General features: G+C 32.4%; 5 protein-coding genes across 13 annotated transcripts in view; 4 read left to right on the forward strand and 1 right to left on the reverse strand.

Annotated features, from left to right (window-relative positions):
• The first annotated feature begins 2,090 nt into the window (after positions 1 to 2,090).
• Positions 2,091 to 2,852, forward strand: LOC111691683. Its single transcript, XM_023454890.1, has one exon. It carries the CDS (start codon positions 2,091 to 2,093, stop codon positions 2,850 to 2,852), a length of 762 nt encoding a protein of 253 aa, XP_023310658.1.
• On the forward strand, positions 2,791 to 4,916 carry LOC108909023 (odorant receptor 30a-like). The gene is made up of 5 exons (XM_018713238.2): positions 2,791 to 2,848; positions 3,207 to 3,306; positions 4,251 to 4,355; positions 4,563 to 4,718; positions 4,807 to 4,916. The coding sequence occupies exons 2-5, from the start codon at positions 3,244 to 3,246 to the stop codon at positions 4,849 to 4,851; spliced, it is 369 nt and encodes a 122-aa protein (XP_018568754.2). The 5' UTR covers positions 2,791 to 2,848; positions 3,207 to 3,243; the 3' UTR covers positions 4,852 to 4,916.
• A 134-nt stretch (positions 4,917 to 5,050) lies between these two features.
• On the reverse strand, positions 5,051 to 6,602 carry LOC108909000 (thymidylate synthase). The gene is made up of 3 exons (XM_018713205.1): positions 6,489 to 6,602; positions 5,648 to 6,431; positions 5,051 to 5,568 (listed from the first exon to the last, which is right to left on the reverse strand). The coding sequence occupies exons 1-3, from the start codon at positions 6,494 to 6,496 to the stop codon at positions 5,359 to 5,361; spliced, it is 1,002 nt and encodes a 333-aa protein (XP_018568721.1). The 5' UTR covers positions 6,497 to 6,602; the 3' UTR covers positions 5,051 to 5,358.
• A 543-nt stretch (positions 6,603 to 7,145) lies between these two features.
• The window catches only part of LOC108909013 (probable phospholipid-transporting ATPase IA), a 53,424-nt gene continuing 40,385 nt past the window's right edge, over positions 7,146 to 20,184 (forward strand). For 5 of the 8 annotated variants that reach the window (XR_002763021.1, XM_023454891.1, XM_018713221.1 and 2 more), the window contains exon 1: positions 7,146 to 7,329. Coding sequence is in view for 1 of the 8 variants with exons in the window: in XM_018713226.1 (XP_018568742.1) it covers positions 7,275 to 7,329 (55 nt within the window). In the remaining 7 variants the exon portion in view is untranslated. Of the gene's footprint in view, positions 7,330 to 17,241; positions 17,328 to 17,905; positions 18,056 to 20,184 lie in introns of those variants that run through there. The other 3 variants (XM_018713220.1, XM_018713223.2, XM_018713225.1) reach the window with 3 other exon arrangements.
• LOC111691684 (DNA-directed RNA polymerase II subunit RPB1) lies at positions 14,301 to 16,957 on the forward strand. Of its 2 annotated transcripts, XM_023454894.1 has the most exons (3): positions 14,301 to 14,373; positions 15,027 to 16,538; positions 16,623 to 16,957. In XM_023454894.1, exons 1-3 carry the CDS (start codon positions 14,323 to 14,325, stop codon positions 16,836 to 16,838), a joined length of 1,779 nt encoding a protein of 592 aa, XP_023310662.1. In that variant the 5' UTR covers positions 14,301 to 14,322; the 3' UTR covers positions 16,839 to 16,957. The 2 variants fall into 2 exon arrangements, with proteins under 2 accessions (XP_023310662.1, XP_023310661.1); XM_023454893.1 differs by having other exon boundaries at positions 15,027 to 16,957.

Consider the following 20,184-nt stretch of genomic DNA (forward strand, 5'->3'; position numbering starts at 1 on the left):
AATCACCTAATAATCGGACTTTTATCCACACATGTGAACCGTCTAAAGTGATATTTTATCCACTAGTGGAATAAAGTAACTTTATTTCACTTGTAGAATATTGAAAAATTAATAAACCTATAATAAATCTTATTTAACTTATTAACATTAACATTTACATTTATAGTAATAAATATTTCGTTTTTTTGTTTTCTCACATTTAACTTTCTGTTAATAACAACCCTTGTAGCTTTGTTGCCATCATTTTCGGAAGGCATAACATCTGCCGTTTGTGAAGAATTTGCACGAAGTTACAGATGTCTCTTCTTGTAACGAACAGCTATATTTTTCTTGGTTTTTCCTTGCAATACATACTTGAGTATGTTAGATATAGACTCCTCAACAATTTTCTGCTACAGAGGAGCTCTTCCATCTACCATGCGGTTTGATGGTTGTAGGATCAGCACCTTTATTGGTCAATAAAGTTGTCGAAGTGCGCCTCATACAATGGCCAGTATATGCTTCTGGATTTGCGATATTCAGGAATGAAGCAGCTATTGACGGTACCTTCGCTACTGTGTTTTTTTGCTTTGTATACTCTCGATTCACTCTTCAAATAAGCAGTAAGTTTGTTATGTTTTCCAATATCTATATTTTTGTATACCTTTATAGTATCCTTCAACATCTAATAGTTCGACCACATAGATGAAATTGCATATTTTTTCTTCAAATTTAACAAATACGATAGCATGACTCTCCGTTTTTCCCTCCATTCGTTAAATTCGGCGAACACTTTTTCGTAATGTTTCCAGGATTTCGCTGGCAATAAATGGAAAATAGCTTCTTGAGCTTCGTCAAAAACTGCCACAGGAACACAATTACTTGCATTTTCACCAAATTCAGATAGAACTGCGTTCTCGCGTTTAAACATTCTTGCGTGGTTGAAATGCTATACTTAAAACACTTATACAATAAATAACTATTATTTATTCTATATTTTTCAGTTTTGTTTAAAAAACTAATAAAATGTCCTGAAGAAAAATTTTGTTGACTTTGTTTTAGCTATAAAATTGACTTTTTGCAGGAATTACACTATTTTCTGCATTGCAGATAGAATTTTGCGAGCCCTATTCCACGTAAAATAACCCGTTGTTTTTTTTAAGTGATATAATAGTTATTGTTTCTACGAAGAAGGTACAATTTTGGAGCTATAAATAAATTTTTTGTTAAGAGAAATAAACCTTTCCTGCCGATAGCAAAGTTAGAAATGACAGTGAAGATATCTTTTTATAAATAATTTCCAGCAAATGGAACTCTCTATCTTAGTGAACTCCTTAGTCCTCGCCTATTTTGCCATTTTTTTACTGGTACAGTAAAAAATTAGGTGAGGCTATAAAAAACTCCTCCATGAATGTACCTACTTTCATTTTCAGAGTCTAAGGGCAGGTACTTGCCTACTATAAAACTATAAGTACTTAAGTCCTTCATTACTTTTTGGAAATAATTTGATATTATTAAAATTTTAATACTGATATAGGTACATATATTGGCTATTCTGATTGAAATTTTAAAAATGAAATTATATGATTACGTAGAATTTTTCTTTTGATGGATAAACTTTAATAACACATAATAGGAGTAATCTTTTTTACTTCAAAAGCTGCATATGCACCTGTTATTAATAAATTCTCAAAGGAATATAGATGACCGAATAGAATATCGTAATATAATTATAGACTTCAAATAAAAGGACTGCATACTTCAGATCAAGTTTCAGTGTTGGATATATCCCTGTAGATATTTTCTTTCAAATATACGAGATCTGTTACAAGGTAAGTAGAATATTTAGAAATACAAAACTCTTATTTTGTATAAAATTAGCATTAAATGTATTCATTTTGAATATTGAAATGTATTCGATCACATTCTGAAAATATATTGCACCGAAATAACCTAAACCTTTTATTTCTTTAGCAAAAACAATATTTTTTGTTATAAAATATTTCTATTAATTGTTTGTAGCGACAGTAGAGTAAAAAGAAAACACTAAATTGTCTGCAGTGAAATGATTTATACATTCCTTAATAATTTCTTTCTGATGTTTAGTGAAAATGGAAGACAACATTCACATGAAATTTGCGAAAATCCTGATGATAATATTAGGAATATGGCCGGTCAAACTAACAGGTTGGAAACTGAACCTCTATAACGCATATTTTTACGCAAGCTACGTGTACTACATCATGTACGATATAAGTCAAGGAGCAATAATTTTTATCGCCAGAGGAACATTTCTGCAAACAGCTGGAAACCTTGGAGTAACAATCGTTTACGTAATCAACATCTACAAAGTTTTCATATGCAGATCCACGCCAGTGAAGAAGATTTTGCAGGAGATTGAAGCAAAAGAACGGCTCATCCTGGAAAACGATGATGACACAATTAAAAAAATATACTACCACCATGTGGACTCGGCTATGCTAGCGATGAAATACTACGTTTCTTTAGGTTCAGTTGGAATATCGCTGTACTATATTGCCCCCATAGTCAGAAACCTCGTTGAAGAAAACGATCACAAGTATCTCATTATCACCAGTTGGTTTCCTTTTGATTCTGACAAGCACTATGCCGTGGCTTATCTGATTCAATTCTTCGGCGGATTCTATGGTTACGCTTATATAGTCTACTGTGGTTCCTTCTTCTTTTGCATGCTAAAGTACTGCGTGGGGCAGATAAAAATTTTGCAGCATATTTTTAGAAACCTCCGGCAGTACACTGTTAAATATTCTCGTAATAATGACCTCGATGAAAAATGTTCCGAAGAAATTTTCGTTAAATTATGCATAAGAGAACACCAGTATATAATTAGGTAAGGCGATAATATGAGGGCAAATATTTCGCTAAATTCATTTCAATTTCGTTTCATGAAGTTATAAGGAAACTCTTAGAAATTAACACGACAGCATCTATCAAATAGGTGACCGTTTCTTTGGTAGTTGCTGTCGTCTGTCGTGGTATGTACATAACTTGATCAATTTCATCTTATCCTCGAAATGCGCAGATCAAGAAGTGAGTCCGCAGAAGTGAGTGACAAAGACAGAACACCTTAACCTTAAATGAGCTCCGGTGCTACTCTGGTAACATAGTCACTCGCGGACAAGATGAATTTGATCAAGCCGTATGCTGGTATCTGTTGAATTGTGCTCATATCGCTAATATTGTTTCAGCTTAGTGAAGAGACTTGATGATTGCATTAAAACACTTATGCTATTAGAATTTCAAATATCATCCTTTCAGTTGTCATTGGTTGTGTATCAGATACTACAGGTATGCAAGTATACAGGGTGTCTCGCATAAGAATCGACACAGGGCAGGTGCATGTAAGGGTGTCCAAAATATTGTAATTTAACCAAACTTGCATTCCCTGAGGAGTTATAAATCTGAATTTTTTTTTTAGTACCTTCTAGCAATACTGAATCGTTTCCACCCTAAACGGACCAACACCTCACTCTCCTTTCCCCTTCCACCCCCTTAAATGAGATGACACACATTTTTATTGAATAAAACGAAAAAGAAAAAATCAATAAGTATACGTAAGTACATGTTTGTGCATATTTGATTAGCCACTTTGAATTTCGTGACTGAATTCATAAAGTTTTTAAAATTAAACTCTGCTGTGAAATAATATTACTATTTTTCAATTCGGCCAATGAAAAAAAAGTTCGGTACAATTTTAGGGGTGAGTTATCGCCAATGGACACCTTGTAGTGCTTCAGTTAACTTTAAATCATAGGTAAAGAAGACCAGTAATAAACCTAAATCATGTACCAAATTTGGTTTTTCTACGGTAGTGTTGCAGAGATATTTTTTTTCGAAATTTAGGGTCCCACTTTGAGGGTTTATAACTCCCTCAGGGGTGCAACATTGTATACAGGTAAGTTTGGTTAAATTATAAAATTTTGGGCACCCCTATCTGTCCTGTGTCGGTTCTTATGCCCTGTATATTATCATTTGAAGTCCTTTATTCTAAAATTCAACAGTACACTCAAAAAAATAAATTGGGGGGTTGACATTAGTACAGCAAAACGATTCCTTAAATAAGTAGAACATATTTTTTTATAAACTAAATAACTGAGAAATTAACGAAATATGTTGTCAAAATAAGCGATGCAAAAATTGCAAGTCATCTTTTGACAACCCCTCAGGCTGTGCACACCACTGCACTTGTCAAATTATTTATTTGTATTTATTAAAAGCGATACAATTTTCAGAGCAGTGGTTGGACAATAGAAAGAACGGCAGTACTTTCTTATCTTGTTACTCTTTGCTCTCAATTGTTTATATTTTACTGGAATGCCCATGAGATAATTATTGAGGTATGTGCTACTCATTTTATTCTGATTATAATGTTAATAACTTGTATTTGGCTTTCTCTCTGAGTACAGGCAACACGTTATACAAACTACGTGTAATGCTGATTACAGCAACTTCTGAAATTTATTTATCCTTTTTAAAAATGTGGCATATCGAGACACCTCAGAGTAAAAATTGTTTCCTCTACTAAATTGATACATTTTTTTAAGAGTACTGAAATGGCACAAGCTGTATTTGAGAGCGAATGGTACACTTTTGACAGGAAGGTCCAAAATTTACTGAACTTTGTAATATTGAGGGCTCAAAAACCTGTGGGTATTTCCATAGGACCCATTTACAAAGTCAAAATGGACGCACTAATTGGTGTAAGTGTTTTAGTCTAGAGACTGTTGGCTCGTACCTTTACTTGCCTTGGAATTAATTAGAATAGTTCACATTACTTAATAATTTCAGATTTTTAAAGCTATTTACTCGTATGTAGCTGTTATTCAGAAGTAAATACATTGGACAAAGATCTTCACTTCTGAATGTAGGTACTAATTGCAATAACATAATTATATTCACATTAGAAAAAATAGAATTATTTGCATATCTATTTCTGTTTTTTTTCCCTAAAGTTTGAATGCTTCCAAATGGCAGTTTTTTGTCTTTACCTTAAACCTCCATAAAATATTGACAAAAAAAATGTGTACCACATATAAAACTTTATTATACCAAGGACCTATAAGTACATACAAAATATAACCTACCATCCATCAGTTTCGAAGACAAATATTTTCAAATAAGATTTTATATTTTTAATAATACTGCATTACATACAATAAAATAGCATCATATAATACTTTGGTGTTTTGTAGGGATATAAATAGTTTGTTGCAATATGGAAATAAAACTTAATTTTTAAAGTAATAAAGATTGGAAGTTTGTAAGAATTTATAAATTCATATATGCAATATTTTCTCGTAGAAATACTGAAGAATTAGTTACTCGAAGATGATTTTATATCTATACAGCCATTGGCATATTTATTTTAGGGTAAGGTTTATAACCCTCTAATTCAAAATCATCAGCGGTAAATTCTTCAATACTTTCCACTTTCTTATTAATTTTCAGCGTTGGAAAAGGCCTCGGTTTGCGTTTCAGCTGTTCTTGTAGGGCATCAACATGATTTAGGTAGACATGACTGTCTCCTAATGTGTGAATGAACTCACCTGGCTGCAATAGTTAAATAAAATTTGCAAAACAATTTTATAAAAAAAAGGATAAAAGCCTTTTTTAATTTATAGGTACTTACTTTCAATCCTGTAACATGTGCTATCATATAAGTAAGCAGCGCATAGCTTGCAATATTAAACGGTACTCCTAAACCCATGTCGGCCGATCTTTGATATAACTGACAAGACAGCTCATCGTTTGCGACATAGAACTGTACGAGGCAATGGCATGGAGGTAAAGCCATTTCAGGGATATCGACAGGATTCCAAGCACACATTATTATACGTCTGTCATTTGGTCTTGTTTTAATTGTATTTATAACATGAGCCAACTGATCGATACCTTTATTTTTGTAATCAGTATGCATATCTTTATATTCAGCACCAAAATGCCTCCACTGGAAACCATAAATAGGCCCTAAATCACCCTCCTCCCTATCCTTAAGACCCACCGAATCTAAGAATTGTCTGGTACTGTTAGCGTCCCATATGTGAACATTTTTCTGACTTAGTTCAAAGGCATTGGTGTTTCCTCGGATAAACCAAAGTAATTCTTCAACCACACCTCGCCAAAATACCCTTTTTGTAGTGAGAAGAGGAAATATATTGTCGCGTAAAGTGTACCGCATTTGCGCCCCGAAAATAGAAAAGGTACCCACCCCTGTACGGTCCCCCCTCTTTACACCTTTCTCGATGATATTTTTAATGTGATTTAAATACTGATACTCTTCATGTTCCTTGTTTAAAATTTTCTCATCGCCCCTGCACGTAATATTAGGGGTAATATTTTCTTTTCCTTCCTCTTTTTTAGATTTGTCGACTGTAATTTCTATAGTTACTTTATCACAAGTTTTAGCGGTTATTCTGAAATTATTAGACGTAAACTGAAAACATCAGTACTTGAATTAAGCAATAACTTACCCCGACATAGTGCACGTAGATTACAAAACTGTTAAACTGAATAATTTTACTTAAAAATGGTAAGAAATGTTATTGTTCTAGATTAATTTCCCGCCTTTTAATTGCATTTCGTCAAATGTAAAATGTCAACTTGCATTTATTTGTCTGTCATGGATCTTATATTTAGTAGATAGATGCTGGTTAAATGATGGATACATGTTAGTACTTGAGTATGATTGGTAGATGGCGCAGTGTATAATGTTTGGCTAATTCTTATTTCTCGTGTGCTTACTGCGCTTACATTTTACGAAATCTAGCTCCAGCTATAAAATACCCTCATATTAATAGATAAAAACTAAGCAATGAAATAGTATGACAGCTTTTCGGACGTGAATAAATATACTTTTCGATCATATAAGACTAGGTATTGGCGATACAGATTATATTAAGAAATTCACGGACAAATGCTAGTGCCCTAGATGTATATACCATTCTATTAAGAAAATTTAATTTGTATTCTGGATTAATGACTAATTCATTCCTTAAATATGTTATGAAAGGTAAAATATGTTACTTAATTATTCTCCTTTTTTTTGGCCTTCAGGAAAGCTGTTAATAGGGTATTTCTGCAGAAACGTTTTCCGTGGTCCATGACTCATTCTTCTGTGAATTCTGTCACCTGTCACTTCTAAAAGTTAGAGCTGACAATTCCAAATGTATATGTGTCTAGGTTAATTGTTTTATAAAAAATAATTCTATAAAATGAAGTTGTGTTTTGTCTAATAATTACATTCAATTGATAATATTATGTTAAAAGACTGTAAGAAAAGAAATGAGTATGCTGAATTGGAACTGAGAGTAGGTAAGTGGATTATATTTGATAGTTTTTAAATTACCTATTTAAGTATTTAGTAGGTCATTTCAGTTTGATATTCATCTTGTCCATATTTACTTTTTACTTTTGTTGATAGTACAATGACAATGTAGTGGTATTCTCTCATGCATAACAATTGTTTTTATTTTTAATCAGGGAGATATTCAATGTTTTAAAAAGTTCGCCGGGATTATGCGCAGTGATATACAGGTACATACTATTTTCAACAATCAACTAATCTATTTAAATATAATTGCTGTGAATTATTTGTTATTGTGTACACATAATACTGCATTAAAATTATTAGTTTTCAAAAATAAGGGACAAGTTTACCTACTATAATCCTAGAAATATTGAAATAATGTAATTAAAAAATTTTTGATTTCCAATTCTTATGAAATGTTCGTAATTTTTTATCTGGTTTTCACCATTTGTTAAATGCGTTTGCTAATAATAGGGCTATTTATAAATAGGTATCTATTTTTGTAAATTTAGTAACATCTACGTTTTTTCAAAAAGTAACTTTTGAGTTTTAAATGTCTGTTTTTATTCACTTTATTTATTTATTTTTTTGATAATAGAAGTGAAGCTCCAGTCAAATTACGTCCTTCAAATTTTTCTCTTGTTGTTGTCATGAACAGAAACATAATAAACCATTAAGCAAATGAATAATATTAAATGAAAATAATACTTGGGTTCATTTAAATAATATGTTCATTTTAATTTAATAGCTACAAGTTAATACATAGGTTGTTCTATAAAGAGAAAGAAGTGCATAAACTTTAAAAGGACATAAGTCAAATGATAACTATTAACTTTACGAAATTGTGTAACATAATACCTATATTAGTACGTATTATAAAATCATGTTTCCTGATATGAATTTTATTTGAAATATTTTGATATGACAAAAAATGCTCTATTCAAATTTTTGTTTTCTCAGATTTTTGGAGTGAACTGCATAATAATGATTGAGTTTTTTGATTGTTTTGCGACTGGAATCAGAGTTTTTTTTATTATATTAATTTATAGGTTTAATATGTATAGAAAATCTAAATCTGAACGAAGTTGATATACAAAAACCGAGACACAAAATCTCGCAAAAACAACTACATATAAATAAGTACATTTAAATTAAACAGAAAAATATGAATTTAACATTGTTATGCCAGGAATATAATATAAAATACCTAATTAATATAAAAATATGAAAATATAAAATAAACATGCAAACAATTAAAGGGTCAAAAGAATTTCCGAAATTTTTCCGTGAGTTTTGACAGACTGTATTTAGGTGAAAAAAGGTCGTATCGGGAATTAAAAAGTAGCATTTTGAAGCTCTAAGATTCTATGTTTTAGATCTTTCGGTCGAATTTTTTTTAGGAGCTAGGGTTATCATGCAATTCTAAGAAATAGCTCTACAAACAAATTTTGCAAATTTTCTTTTCTTTTTTTCTTGGAAACTTTTTTTTTCATCTAAACCATTGCATGGACCAGATAGCTTGTTTATTCAGCCTCAATTTCCCTTTTTTTTTTAATTTCGATAGGTACGACCATTTTTCATCGAAATATCGGACTTTAAATGGAAAAGGATCTTTTCGTCATCATTTATAGATATCTCGGCGAGAAATGGTCGTACAGAGAATTGTAGGGCAGTTTCGAAAACTGGAATAAATTTCCTAAACATGCTTGCGCAACTTTTCGGAGTTTTTTTTCATCTTTTACACGAAATTTAAAAAACAGGAAAAAAGGGTAATTTATGGATCACGTTTTTTGAATTTAAACACTTCCATAATCATGATTAAAATGATTTTTACCGCAAATAACATTTAAATTGATGAAAAAAAATTAATTGGAAATTTGTCCCAAAAACGGTATGAATCGGGGTCGAAATCTGGTTTGGGTCATCAACTTTAATTTTAATTTAATTAAAAGTTGATGAACAGAAGCATAGGACGAAAGAGCCGAATCGTGCAAACAATTGGATTCTGTTTTCTTCAATGTCCGGAAGGATTTTCAAAAAAAAAACAAAAAAAAATTTTCAAATTAAGCTCAAAAAACGTGACGCTTGATAAGTTATGATAAATTCGAAAAGTACCTACATTACCATACATAAACAATTTTACTGATATGGATCCAATTTTTACCCTTTACTCACTTGATTTTGGTATGTTCTTATCGAAGTTTTTCGCTTGTAACATATCAACATCAAAATGAGGAAAATAATATATAAATATGTAGTTATACAAGTATAAGTGTAAAGATTAATATTTAAGAATCTTTTTCCGTATGAATCACAGATTACAATACAAATACTTGAGTATAATACTACATATTTAATTCGCTGATTGATGTGTTTGTTACTCTTAATTTTTATTGACATGGGTAATCTCGAACAATAATAATGTAAATTATTTTTTAAATTGAATCAAACAACGCAATAATTTTAGTACTAAGGTCACTTTCATTTGTTCTTTAGGTACAGATCAACATGAATAAGTTTGCATCTGAGATAGCTCTGACCATGAAAGCGCACTGGACACGGTTCATGTCTTATTCCTTCTAGCCGAAGCTTTTTTTCCAATCTGGCGTAGCTCATATATGTACATAATTAGATTTCAATTTCAAAATTCTGGTTTCACGTTACTTCGTACCTTTTCTTACCACAATCATTCAGTTGGAAATACTGTTTACTGTGATTTAATTGATAATTTCATATTTTTTTACTGCAGTATTGACAAATATTTATTTGTGTTTAAGATAACTTTCCCAAGAGTAAGAAAAAACCGATATACTTAATAATTTTTTTTGTTAATTTTGTAAATTATGTCTTGTTACAATCTTGTACCTGCTACTGTATATATTCTAAATTAGTAATTGTAATATTGCTTGCAATGATAGGTATTGTAATATATTCAAATATAATAAAATATTTTGATAGGGATATTCAGGAATAAAGAAAAATTATAATTACTATGTGATTTGCAATTAGCTATTCCGATGAACTGCCGCTTTGCAGAAATATTCTTTGAAATAGCGTCTGGAGGGCAGAAATGTTATAATGGCCAATCGACCACTCCTAGCTGTGCGACATCCTTTTGCTAATCTGATAGGGAAGTCGGCGCTCCCACAGAAATGTCATTTCTTTGGACAAATCTAATTTTTGTTTCGCGTCCGACTAATTTCATTATAAAATGGGTTCGGTTGCCGACGGTAACACGCGAGCAAAGTCGTACCCGTGTTTTACCTGATCTCATGGGAATTTCTAGCACGGCACATGAAATTATACAGAAAAAGTTTATGAAATCTGTCAGAAATAGCCGAAATTTATCAGAAAAATTTTCGAAAGCGCAAGCCAAGTACTTTTTGAAAACAAAACCGGCAGTTGCTTGAACAAACTACCAAATTATTTAATAAAAGCTAAAAAAAATATATTTTTTGTGCAAGGGTCTAAAGTTTTTCATAGGTGGCAAAATACCCAATAAGCAGAGAAACTAAAGCTATGCCACAAATAAATAATTTCAGACAATATTTTTGCCTAATAAACACAAAAACGTAGCAGTTTAAGTTCTTTAGAGTTCACTTTATGGAAATCAGTGTCCTTTGTAATGTCCTGTTGACGTTCCATATGGTTCCGATTACAAGCAACAACGCGCTGTCCAAGCAAACCTACAGTGTGTACAGATTTGATCCCGAACACCAGTGTAGAATTTTACTGGTTGGGGCGATTTTAATGTCAATTTTTTTCAGAGCAGGGAGTGCATAGACACACATATGGGACATATTCCAAAGGAGATGATGTCATCTCGTGGCATACTATGATTTTTTTAATAATGTTGTTTTTGGAAAATCGTATTAGGGATTTTTTAATTGGAAATTTGCCAACACTTCGTTATTCAGCACCATTTAAAATCCTAATACCCAAAATTTCATTAATTTATGTCGTTGCATGTTTTTTATAGAGCCTGAAAGTCCCAAAAACTGAAAATTCTTATTTTAGTTTAAAAATATAGGGGGCTTTTAGAAATGGGTAAAAACAGTAAAATACAATAATTTAAAAAGTTGAAATATCATGTTAAGAAAGAAAAAACAATATAAGTACTTACATTTTAAAATTAGGATAATTTCCCTAAAGACATAATTTTTATTGAAAGAAATTTATTTTTTCTTGTTTTATCAGCTTGCTGTGAAAAACAAATAATATTTGAAGTGTCAAATCATGACATCTATTAGAGCGTTTTAATTTCGGCTTTGTTTTGTGAGAAATATTTTGATAGTAAAATAAAAATGGACTTAACGAAAAAGTGCAAATAATTCGACCAACAGGCAGAAATGATCGAAGTTACAGAGAAGTAGTTAGAATTTTTAATGCTGAACATCCAAACCGACAAATATCAATTTCTACTATGTCACGAATACATCGTATGTTTCATCTCAGTGGTATATAAATGTAAGTTCTAATTTGTAGTATTTTTTTTAACCAGTTCAAATTATCTTTAGGTAATATTTCATCTACGGTAAAAAGAGGTACAGGACATGATATTTCAACCATTTTAAATTGTTTTTTATTGTTTTTTACTCCTTACTAAAAGCCCCCTATATTTTCAAACTAAAATAAGAATTTTCAGTTTTTGGGACTTTGAGGCTCTATAAAAAAACATGCAACGACATAAATTAATAAAATTTTGGGTATTTGGATTTTAAATGGTGCTAAATTTCTAATAAAAAATAACCCTAGTACGATTTTATTAGCAAGTCATGAGATAACATTATCTCCTTAGCAATATGTCCCATACGTGTGTCTGTGAACTCCCTACTCTGAAAAAAATTGATATTAAAATCGTCCCACCCTGTAAAATTCTACATTAGTGTTCCGGATCAAATCTGTACACACTGTATATGTAGGTATCACATTGTGAACTTCCATAAATATCGTATAAAAACTTCTGTGGGAGGTAAATAATAGAATTTTTGCTCAAATGATCAGGCGATACAAAATAATTAATGTTGATTAAATTGTCCATCCAATTTATTTTATCCTTGTTTACTCCCGTCACTTTTTATTAACTGGAAACATATTCATGTAATTTTTTATTTATAAAGTTCTTAAAACTTAACAAACTTCTATACCTTCAACGGAATTTGAGTCACCGTTGCAAAGAGCCACTTTTCTTGATGCTAGGAACAAACCAGTGAGTGAATATTCTGTAATCACGTTTAATTGTCATATAAGAGTATGCATAGTATATAGTTATTATGTTAGGAAAAAACATTTTTTTGATGAAAATAGATAATACTTTTCATTTTACATTCTGCGTTTTCAATGTTAATATCAGTAATTAATAGAAGGTGCTTATAATAAATTAAAATTACCTGAATCACACCAAATCCCGAATTGCTGCACTGCACTGCCGGGCAATTTGTCAACCACTTGTCAACAACTGAGATTTATTGCCCAGTCGTCCAATGAAGCTGTGTTTTTGAAATATTTCAATGCCGAGTTGCTACGTCAGCGACGGAAACTGGTACATACTGCCAACCTTTTGGTTCTTCAATTGAGATCGGAAAGACTATACCAATTGTACCACATACAATATATTTCAAAGGGTAAATTTCAAATTACACCCCAGTCCTATAAGACAGCTTGCAAATGTAATTATGGATTATTCACTGAAGGTTTATATTATTTTATATTTTTTATGTATTGAATGTTGACTATACCTTTGATAATTCAAATAGAAAAGTATTTTTGAATCAAGTGGCGCATTACTCATCATATTTATCTAAAAAATCTTAATTTTAATGTAGGTAGGATGTTCCACTTGAGCGAAGCCTTTCTTGTAATTTGATAATAATTATTTATCGGCATTAATTTTTTTTTATTGATCAAATGCACCAATGTGGGTCCATAATAGTCCAAATGAATGTGCCAAAATTTAACGCGATCGGCAAAAAGGTTATGAAGTTATTAATTCAATTAGTTTTATTTTTGACAACTTTGAAAGCTTGTAACTCAAAAACCAAAATTTTTTTATTTACCTTTTTTTCGTAGATCTTTTTTTTATCAACCTGAATATGCAGTCAAACGTTGTCGGTAAAATTTGTGGACACCCTGTATAATAAAAAAACATGATGACACCAGCATTGCTCCAACAATTTTCATTCTATTCACTCCAAATGTTGACCATATCTTTAAAATAACATTCTTAAGAGAAATACGTACGAGATTTTCGATAAGTTGATTTTTTGTAAGAAATTGATCTTTTTAGTTCAAATTCTCGCCAATCATTAAAAAATTATTGTTCTAAAAATACTCTACGTATTTTTCTAAACATACCTACTGTAGATTAAGAGATTTTTTTTTCCCATAATCTTTGAGTCACTTACACAGCGTGCTTTATTTTAACATTTTACAGTGGTGTAATATTACTAATTATTTATCGCTGAACAATATACATAAGAAAAATATGTATATTTTCTGTCAATATTTTTCATTTAAAATTGTTAGCAAGGAATTTTATCACGTGATTTTTCGGAAATTCGTATGACAGAACTAGGCTATCTTTATAATTTTTATTTGTTTTGTTATATTATTTATTGCTTCAGGCATTCTTAAAACTGATTATGGTTTTCACTATTTGAAACACTCAGCTAACCTTTCTGTATAAATTTCCTATTGTATCTATGCTATTGTAAGTAAAATTGCTGTACCAAATTAATTTCATTATTACTTTAAGATTTTTGTTTATTGGCCACGTAAGTAGTAACTGAATTATCAGGAGGATCCCTTCGGGTTTATGAATCACGTTCAAGAGACGTTATCATTTCGTTTTCAAAACCCTTTTAAGTCTAAGCTTATAGATTGTATCTGATTCGCTACATTTTATTATCTCATTCACATCTAACATATCTAGTGTTTTTTTTCTGTATATAAAGGACGGCTGATAGATCCTAAGTCAGTCAGGATCCACCGAACTCGAAATGAACTTTAAGTTAGTTCTAGTGGTGCTATTTTCGCTTGCCCTAACAGAGGTATGTATAAATATTCTATATTTTTCTTTTAACACCTGAAATATTTTTTAAATTTTACCTTTTACGGTTCAACATCATTAAAATGTTCACTGTGTCTCAAAAAAACGGTGGTCAGGCGGCAACCACAAAAACAATTGAATTTAAGGCAACATACTAAAAATACTTCGTTAGAAATTACAGGATGTTCAAGTTTTAGTGTTTCGTAGTGATATTTTGAACCGAGAATAAATGAAAATTTGAATTTCACACGAAAAAAACCGCTGGACAATTTCACTTATATTTGTTCGATTTCGAGTAAAAAAGAAGATTCAATTTGCTGCTCAAAAATAAATAATGATAAATAACAATAAAACTGAGGATAGAAAGAAGAAAAACTGCCAATAAAAATTTTTTGGGGTCAGAATGGATCACATATCTTTCAGTACGCCACTGATGCATTAAATTTCATTTGAAAATGGTTTTATTGCTTCCCGTGCGCTTATAACGTATACCGATGAAACATCGTTTTTGAACTAATGTAAGTTGTCTGAATTTCAATTGTTTAAAGAAAATAATTTGGTCATTCATTTTTTATCTAATTGAAAAAGTATTGCGTAGAAAACCAATCAATCAAGTGTTAATATCAAACTAATCTTAATTTTTTTTTGTCTTAGGCGGCTGACCTACTAAAATTTCGGGTGAAAAGTGACAAATTCCTCCACAATGCCCCATTAGTTGAAAAAGAGAATGTAAAAAATGAAGAAATTAACTTTACCGCGCCAAATTGGAATAATACAACACCTTCATGGCCATGGAATTTCACAACACCCACTCTACCATGGAACTTCACAACGCCGTCGTGGAACAATACTACCCCTCAATGGAATATAACTACGCCATCTTCGAATGTCACTACTCCACAGTGGAATGTTACCACCCCTGCATGGAATGTCACAACCCCAAGCTGGAATATCACAACTCCCTCATCGAATGTTACGACCCCTTCTTGGAATAATACCACCCCTCAATGGAATATTACAACACCCTCTCCTCCATGGAACAATACTACCCCTCAGTGGAATATAACAACGCCATCTTGGAATGTCACTACTCCACAGTGGAATATTACAACTCCTTGGAATAACACTACCCCTCAATGGAATGTTACCACACCGAGCTGGAACAACACGACCCCGGCATGGAACGTCACAACCCCTTCATGGAATAATACCACCCCTCAGTGGAATATTACAACAACCTCTTCTCCTTGGAACAATACTACCCCTCAGTGGAATATTACAACTCCCACACCACCATCGAACATCACAACTCCATCTTGGAATAATACCACCCCTCAGTGGAATATAACAACGCCATCTTCGAATGTCACTACTCCACAGTGGAATGTTACCACCCCTGCATGGAATGTCACAACCCCAAGTTGGAATATCACAACTCCCTCATCGAATGTTACGACCCCTTCTTGGAATAATACCACCCCTCAGTGGAATATTACAACACCCTCCTCTCCATGGAACAATACTACCCCTCAGTGGAATATTACAACTCCCACACCACCATCGAACATCACAACTCCATCTTGGAACAATACTACTCCACAGTGGAATATTACAACTCCTTGGAATAACACTAACACTACATCTCAATGGAACGTTACCACCCCGAGCTGGAACAACACGACGCCGTCATGGAACGTCACAACCCCTTCATGGAATAATACCACACCTCAGTGGAATATTACAACTCCCACACCACCATCGAATATCACAACTCCATCTTGGAACAATACTACTCCTCAATGGAATATAACAACGCCATCTTGGAATGTCACTACTCCACAGTGGAATATTACAATTCCTTGGAACAACACTACCCCTCAATGGAATGTTACTACCCCGAGCTGGAACAACACGACGCCGGCATGGAACGTCACAACCCCTTCATGGAATAATACCACTCCCCAGTGGAATATTACAACTCCACAGTGGAATGTTACAACTCCCCAATGGAATATTACAACTCCGTCTTGGCCATGGAACTTTACAACTCCCACTGTACCATGGAACATCACCACTCCATCTTGGAACAATACCACCCCTCAGTGGAATATAACTACGCCATCGTGGAATGTTACCACCTCAAGCTGGAACAACACGTCGCCGGCATGGAACGTTACAACTCCTTCTTGGAATAACACCACTCCCCAGTGGAATATTACAACTCCACAGTGGAATGTGACAACTCCGTCTTGGAATATTACCACACCGGCGTGGAATGTCACAACTCCCCAATGGAATATTACAACTCCGTCTTGGCCATGGAACTTTACAACTCCCACTGTACCATGGAACATCACAACTCCCTCTCCCCCTTGGAATGAGACTAGAGCTGCTGAAAGAAAAGTGGGCATCGAAGTAGGCGCTGAAGATCATAGGGACGCCAACGTAGATATCATTATTAATTAAATCTAATGAAACCATTGCAAAGGAGGTAATTATATTACCAATGTAATATATTGAAAATTTGAACATTTTCGCTGACATGTTTTATACCTAATAAAGTTTAATGAACATCTAATTCGAAATATGTAGATTATTCCATTTCCCTTAAAAATATTTTCATTTTGTTCATTACTTGACTGTGGAATTTAGTTATTATGTTAATTTTGTCCACTTGGTTATAATCAGTGTTCCGGTTCCAGTGTAATAAATGATTTGAAAAATAATAGTGGCTTATTTTTCCGTAATTAAAAAAATAAATAAAAAATTATCAGAATATTGACTAAATGTCAATATTAAAAATGTGTTTTCCATATTACTAAATCAGTTCTGTCATAATTTCCTCCGATATCGCCATTCAGTGCTCTACCATAACTGATAAGATAAGAGCTGATTCCTCGCGGAAAATGTTCGCTAGTCGTGATAGAGATTTTATTTGAAAACATTGTGTTTTAGGTAAGAGATATGATCATGTGCAATACCTTGTAGTAAAGTTGCGCCTTGTTGATAATATCGCTAAAAATCGGTGCGCTAACTAGTTCTGTTTATAACCCACCACGTGTCTTATCAGGTCTAGATTGCGTTTCATAAATCGCAATAAATAAGTGTCGATGCCTTATTGACATCTGTAGGTGTTTATCTTTAGCTGCGTTTGACCAGGAATTGTCGGTAGATTTCAATACAACGATTTTTTCATTGCATTTGTATACGTAGCTTCGTGGCTAGCATATGTTTTGAAACACTTCATTTGAAAGATGATATAATTGTCTACTGTCAAAGATGAAATTTGGATTTAATCAAGGCGTTTCTTACTGATACACTGATACAGATTGTCAATTGTCAAGGGCCTGCTTTTAGAGTACCTGTTGACTCAAAATAAATATTGACACCGTTGAATATACGGAATGTTTTGAAACAGATATTAGCTCCCATCCGCACAGACACGCATGATCAATCGCCTGGGTAAAATTGCACGTAGCTGTTTGTTCGACGTGGATTGGTATTTGTTTGTTATTTGTGTTTGTGCGGGTTTGGAACTTTGGAACGATACAATGGTAGTACACCAAGGTTATATACAGTAGTGTGGCTTTGGTGTCTTCCTTTACTGGACACTGGACTGCAGATTTTTGTTTTACGTCGCATTGTAATTTATGCGCCTCAAAACGTAAATAGATCCAAATAAGGTTCATATTTTAAGATTTCAGTTAAATGAACGCACAGAAGAAATGGTTGATTAAACGATTTTATTTGCCTATAAGCCTACCGAACTCTATTAGCTACCGCACATTGTTTTTATTAACAGTAATTACAAAAAAAGTGTTTATTTAATTTATGCGGAAATAGTTATTTTTTGTATCTTGAATGTGAATTGATAGTTTTGCGTTCGAAAATGGAAGTTATTTTGTAGAGCTTAGCAAGGCAAAATATTAATTCAATTCAAAGTGCTGATTCACAATTAATCCCCGAAAAATTGTCGAGACAGTACGAGATTGCCTACAACGAATTCAAAGGGTGGTGTAGTTCGAAGAAACTTCAAAAAGTGTTCGAAGCGGTATTACTTGCGTATTTCGAACATAAAATTAATAAAATTAATATGGGGGGGGGGGCGTTTTACTATGGTAGCGGAGATATATGTAGATATAAATGAAGGGCTCTATGCAAAAAGTCCCTAAGTGACTTTTTTTAAGTTTTGAGATATCGATTTTTCTAACACATAGGCACTTTTTGCATAAAACTTGATAGATGTAGTGACACGGTCAAATGCTAAATATTGTATTTAGGGACATTTTATGCCAAAACAAATCCACTGTATGGATAGTTCAGGAAATTTCACACCAGATGGCACCATTAGTTCAAAACTGGTAAAATGTGACTTAGGGACTTTTTGCATAGAGCCCTTCAAATGTGTTAACCCAGTAATGTCATTATTTAACAAATTGTTTATTATTATAGTTTATACATAACTGTTGGTTTGAAAATTGTTACAGTTAACTGATTTGAAAAACTAAAATTTTGAATAATGATATTTTCACATACTGAGAAGTGTATATGTTTGTATTGTACTATCAATGCAATTTCAATTCTATTCAAGCACTTGTGGAATGTAGAAAACCTTCGCTAACAGAATCAGCTGTTGTTAATAAAATAGGTAATGTTAGAATTTAAATTATGTAAATAGGAAAAATGAGCAATTCAGTGAGAGATTGAAGTGAACTTCAATTTAGAGAAGGATATTACAAAAAAATGGTTTCAAATGTTATAAGGTGAAAAAAGTGCATCTCTTGAGCTTGAGGCAGGAAGATAAACCCTGGAGATTAGGGTTCTGTGGGTGGTGATAACATAGAAAGAGGGAAGATCCTTTCAATGCAGAATTCTCTGGTTAGTTGTGCCTAATTATTTTAACAATGAATTTTTTATTAGGAACATTTACTTCAAATGGACTAATGGTGATTTACATACCAAAATCATAGGACCTTACTTCTATGATGGTAAACTGATGGGTGCCAGATATTGCATTAGCTTCAAAAGAGTACATTATATCCATTAAATTTTTTGTAGTAGGTTAAAACAATTTCTATACATTTTTGATACCAAAATTATAAAAATGTAATAAATATAAGAGATAAAGGCGACATGTACATCGCATGAAAGAGGAAAGAAATGCGAAAATCGCAGATTTACGTATTTTAAAGATTCAATTCATGTTCAAATATGGCAATAATTTTATTTTGACTGTAACTTCATTAGTTTTCATGCTAACGACTTCTACCACCAATTAAAGGTCTTCTCAGTAACTTTAATAGGTGTTAAATAAGTTTTCCTCGAAAAACTTTTAATTTTTCCGCTACAGGACGTTGTACGTTTCGATTATAGCTTCGAAATTCTACAAACATAAAAAAAGCAATCTCTTTGCTATTTACTTACCTTCATTTTTGCTTATGATCATTTTTTTTATAAAACTTGTAGTTTTTGAGATATTCGCGAAAAATGTCTCAAAACATGCATTTTTTGGGCTAAAAACGAACATGTTTAGGCGCAAATAACTCAAAAAGTATTGACTGTACCAAATATTCTTATAGAACATTTTTTGTTTAGAATCGTGAGATTATTTTTAATAAAAAATTTTCACCCTCCAGAAGGGGTGGCATCCACCCCTAGGGTAAAAGCACACATCGGCAGTATATAACTTTTGTTTCTTAGGCTATTCCCTAGCTACAGTTCAAATTTCACGTCAATCCATTCCATCCGAAAAAATTGGTTGCCAAAATGCTGCAGTAACTGGACTAATGGGTCAAAATTGATTTTTTTTTGA

The sequence above is a fragment of the Anoplophora glabripennis genome, unplaced genomic scaffold (genome assembly GCF_000390285.2).
Source record: "Anoplophora glabripennis isolate ALB-LARVAE unplaced genomic scaffold, Agla_2.0 scaffold72, whole genome shotgun sequence".
In the NCBI taxonomy this organism is placed as follows: Eukaryota; Metazoa; Arthropoda; class Insecta; order Coleoptera; family Cerambycidae; genus Anoplophora; species Anoplophora glabripennis.

Bases quoted from the DNA above. Each gene is read 5' to 3' on its own strand.
- LOC111691683 (XM_023454890.1), top strand. From the start codon at position 2,091: ATGGAAGACAACATTCACATGAAATTTGCGAAAATCCTGATGATAATA.
- LOC108909023 (XM_018713238.2), top strand. From the start codon at position 3,244: ATGCTATTAGAATTTCAAATATCATCCTTTCAGTTGTCATTGGTTGTG. The intron at 3,307-4,250 runs GTATGCAAGTAT...TACAATTTTCAG, and splicing joins TTGTGTATCAGATACTACAG to AGCAGTGGTTGGACAATAGA. The intron at 4,356-4,562 runs GTATGTGCTACT...CATTTTTTTAAG, and splicing joins CCCATGAGATAATTATTGAG to AGTACTGAAATGGCACAAGC.
- LOC108909000 (XM_018713205.1), bottom strand. The intron at 5,569-5,647 runs GTAAGTACCTAT...TAACTATTGCAG, and splicing joins CACATGTTACAGGATTGAAA to CCAGGTGAGTTCATTCACAC.
- LOC111691684 (XM_023454893.1), top strand. From the start codon at position 14,323: ATGAACTTTAAGTTAGTTCTAGTGGTGCTATTTTCGCTTGCCCTAACA. The intron at 14,374-15,026 runs GTATGTATAAAT...TTTTTGTCTTAG, and splicing joins TTTCGCTTGCCCTAACAGAG to GCGGCTGACCTACTAAAATT.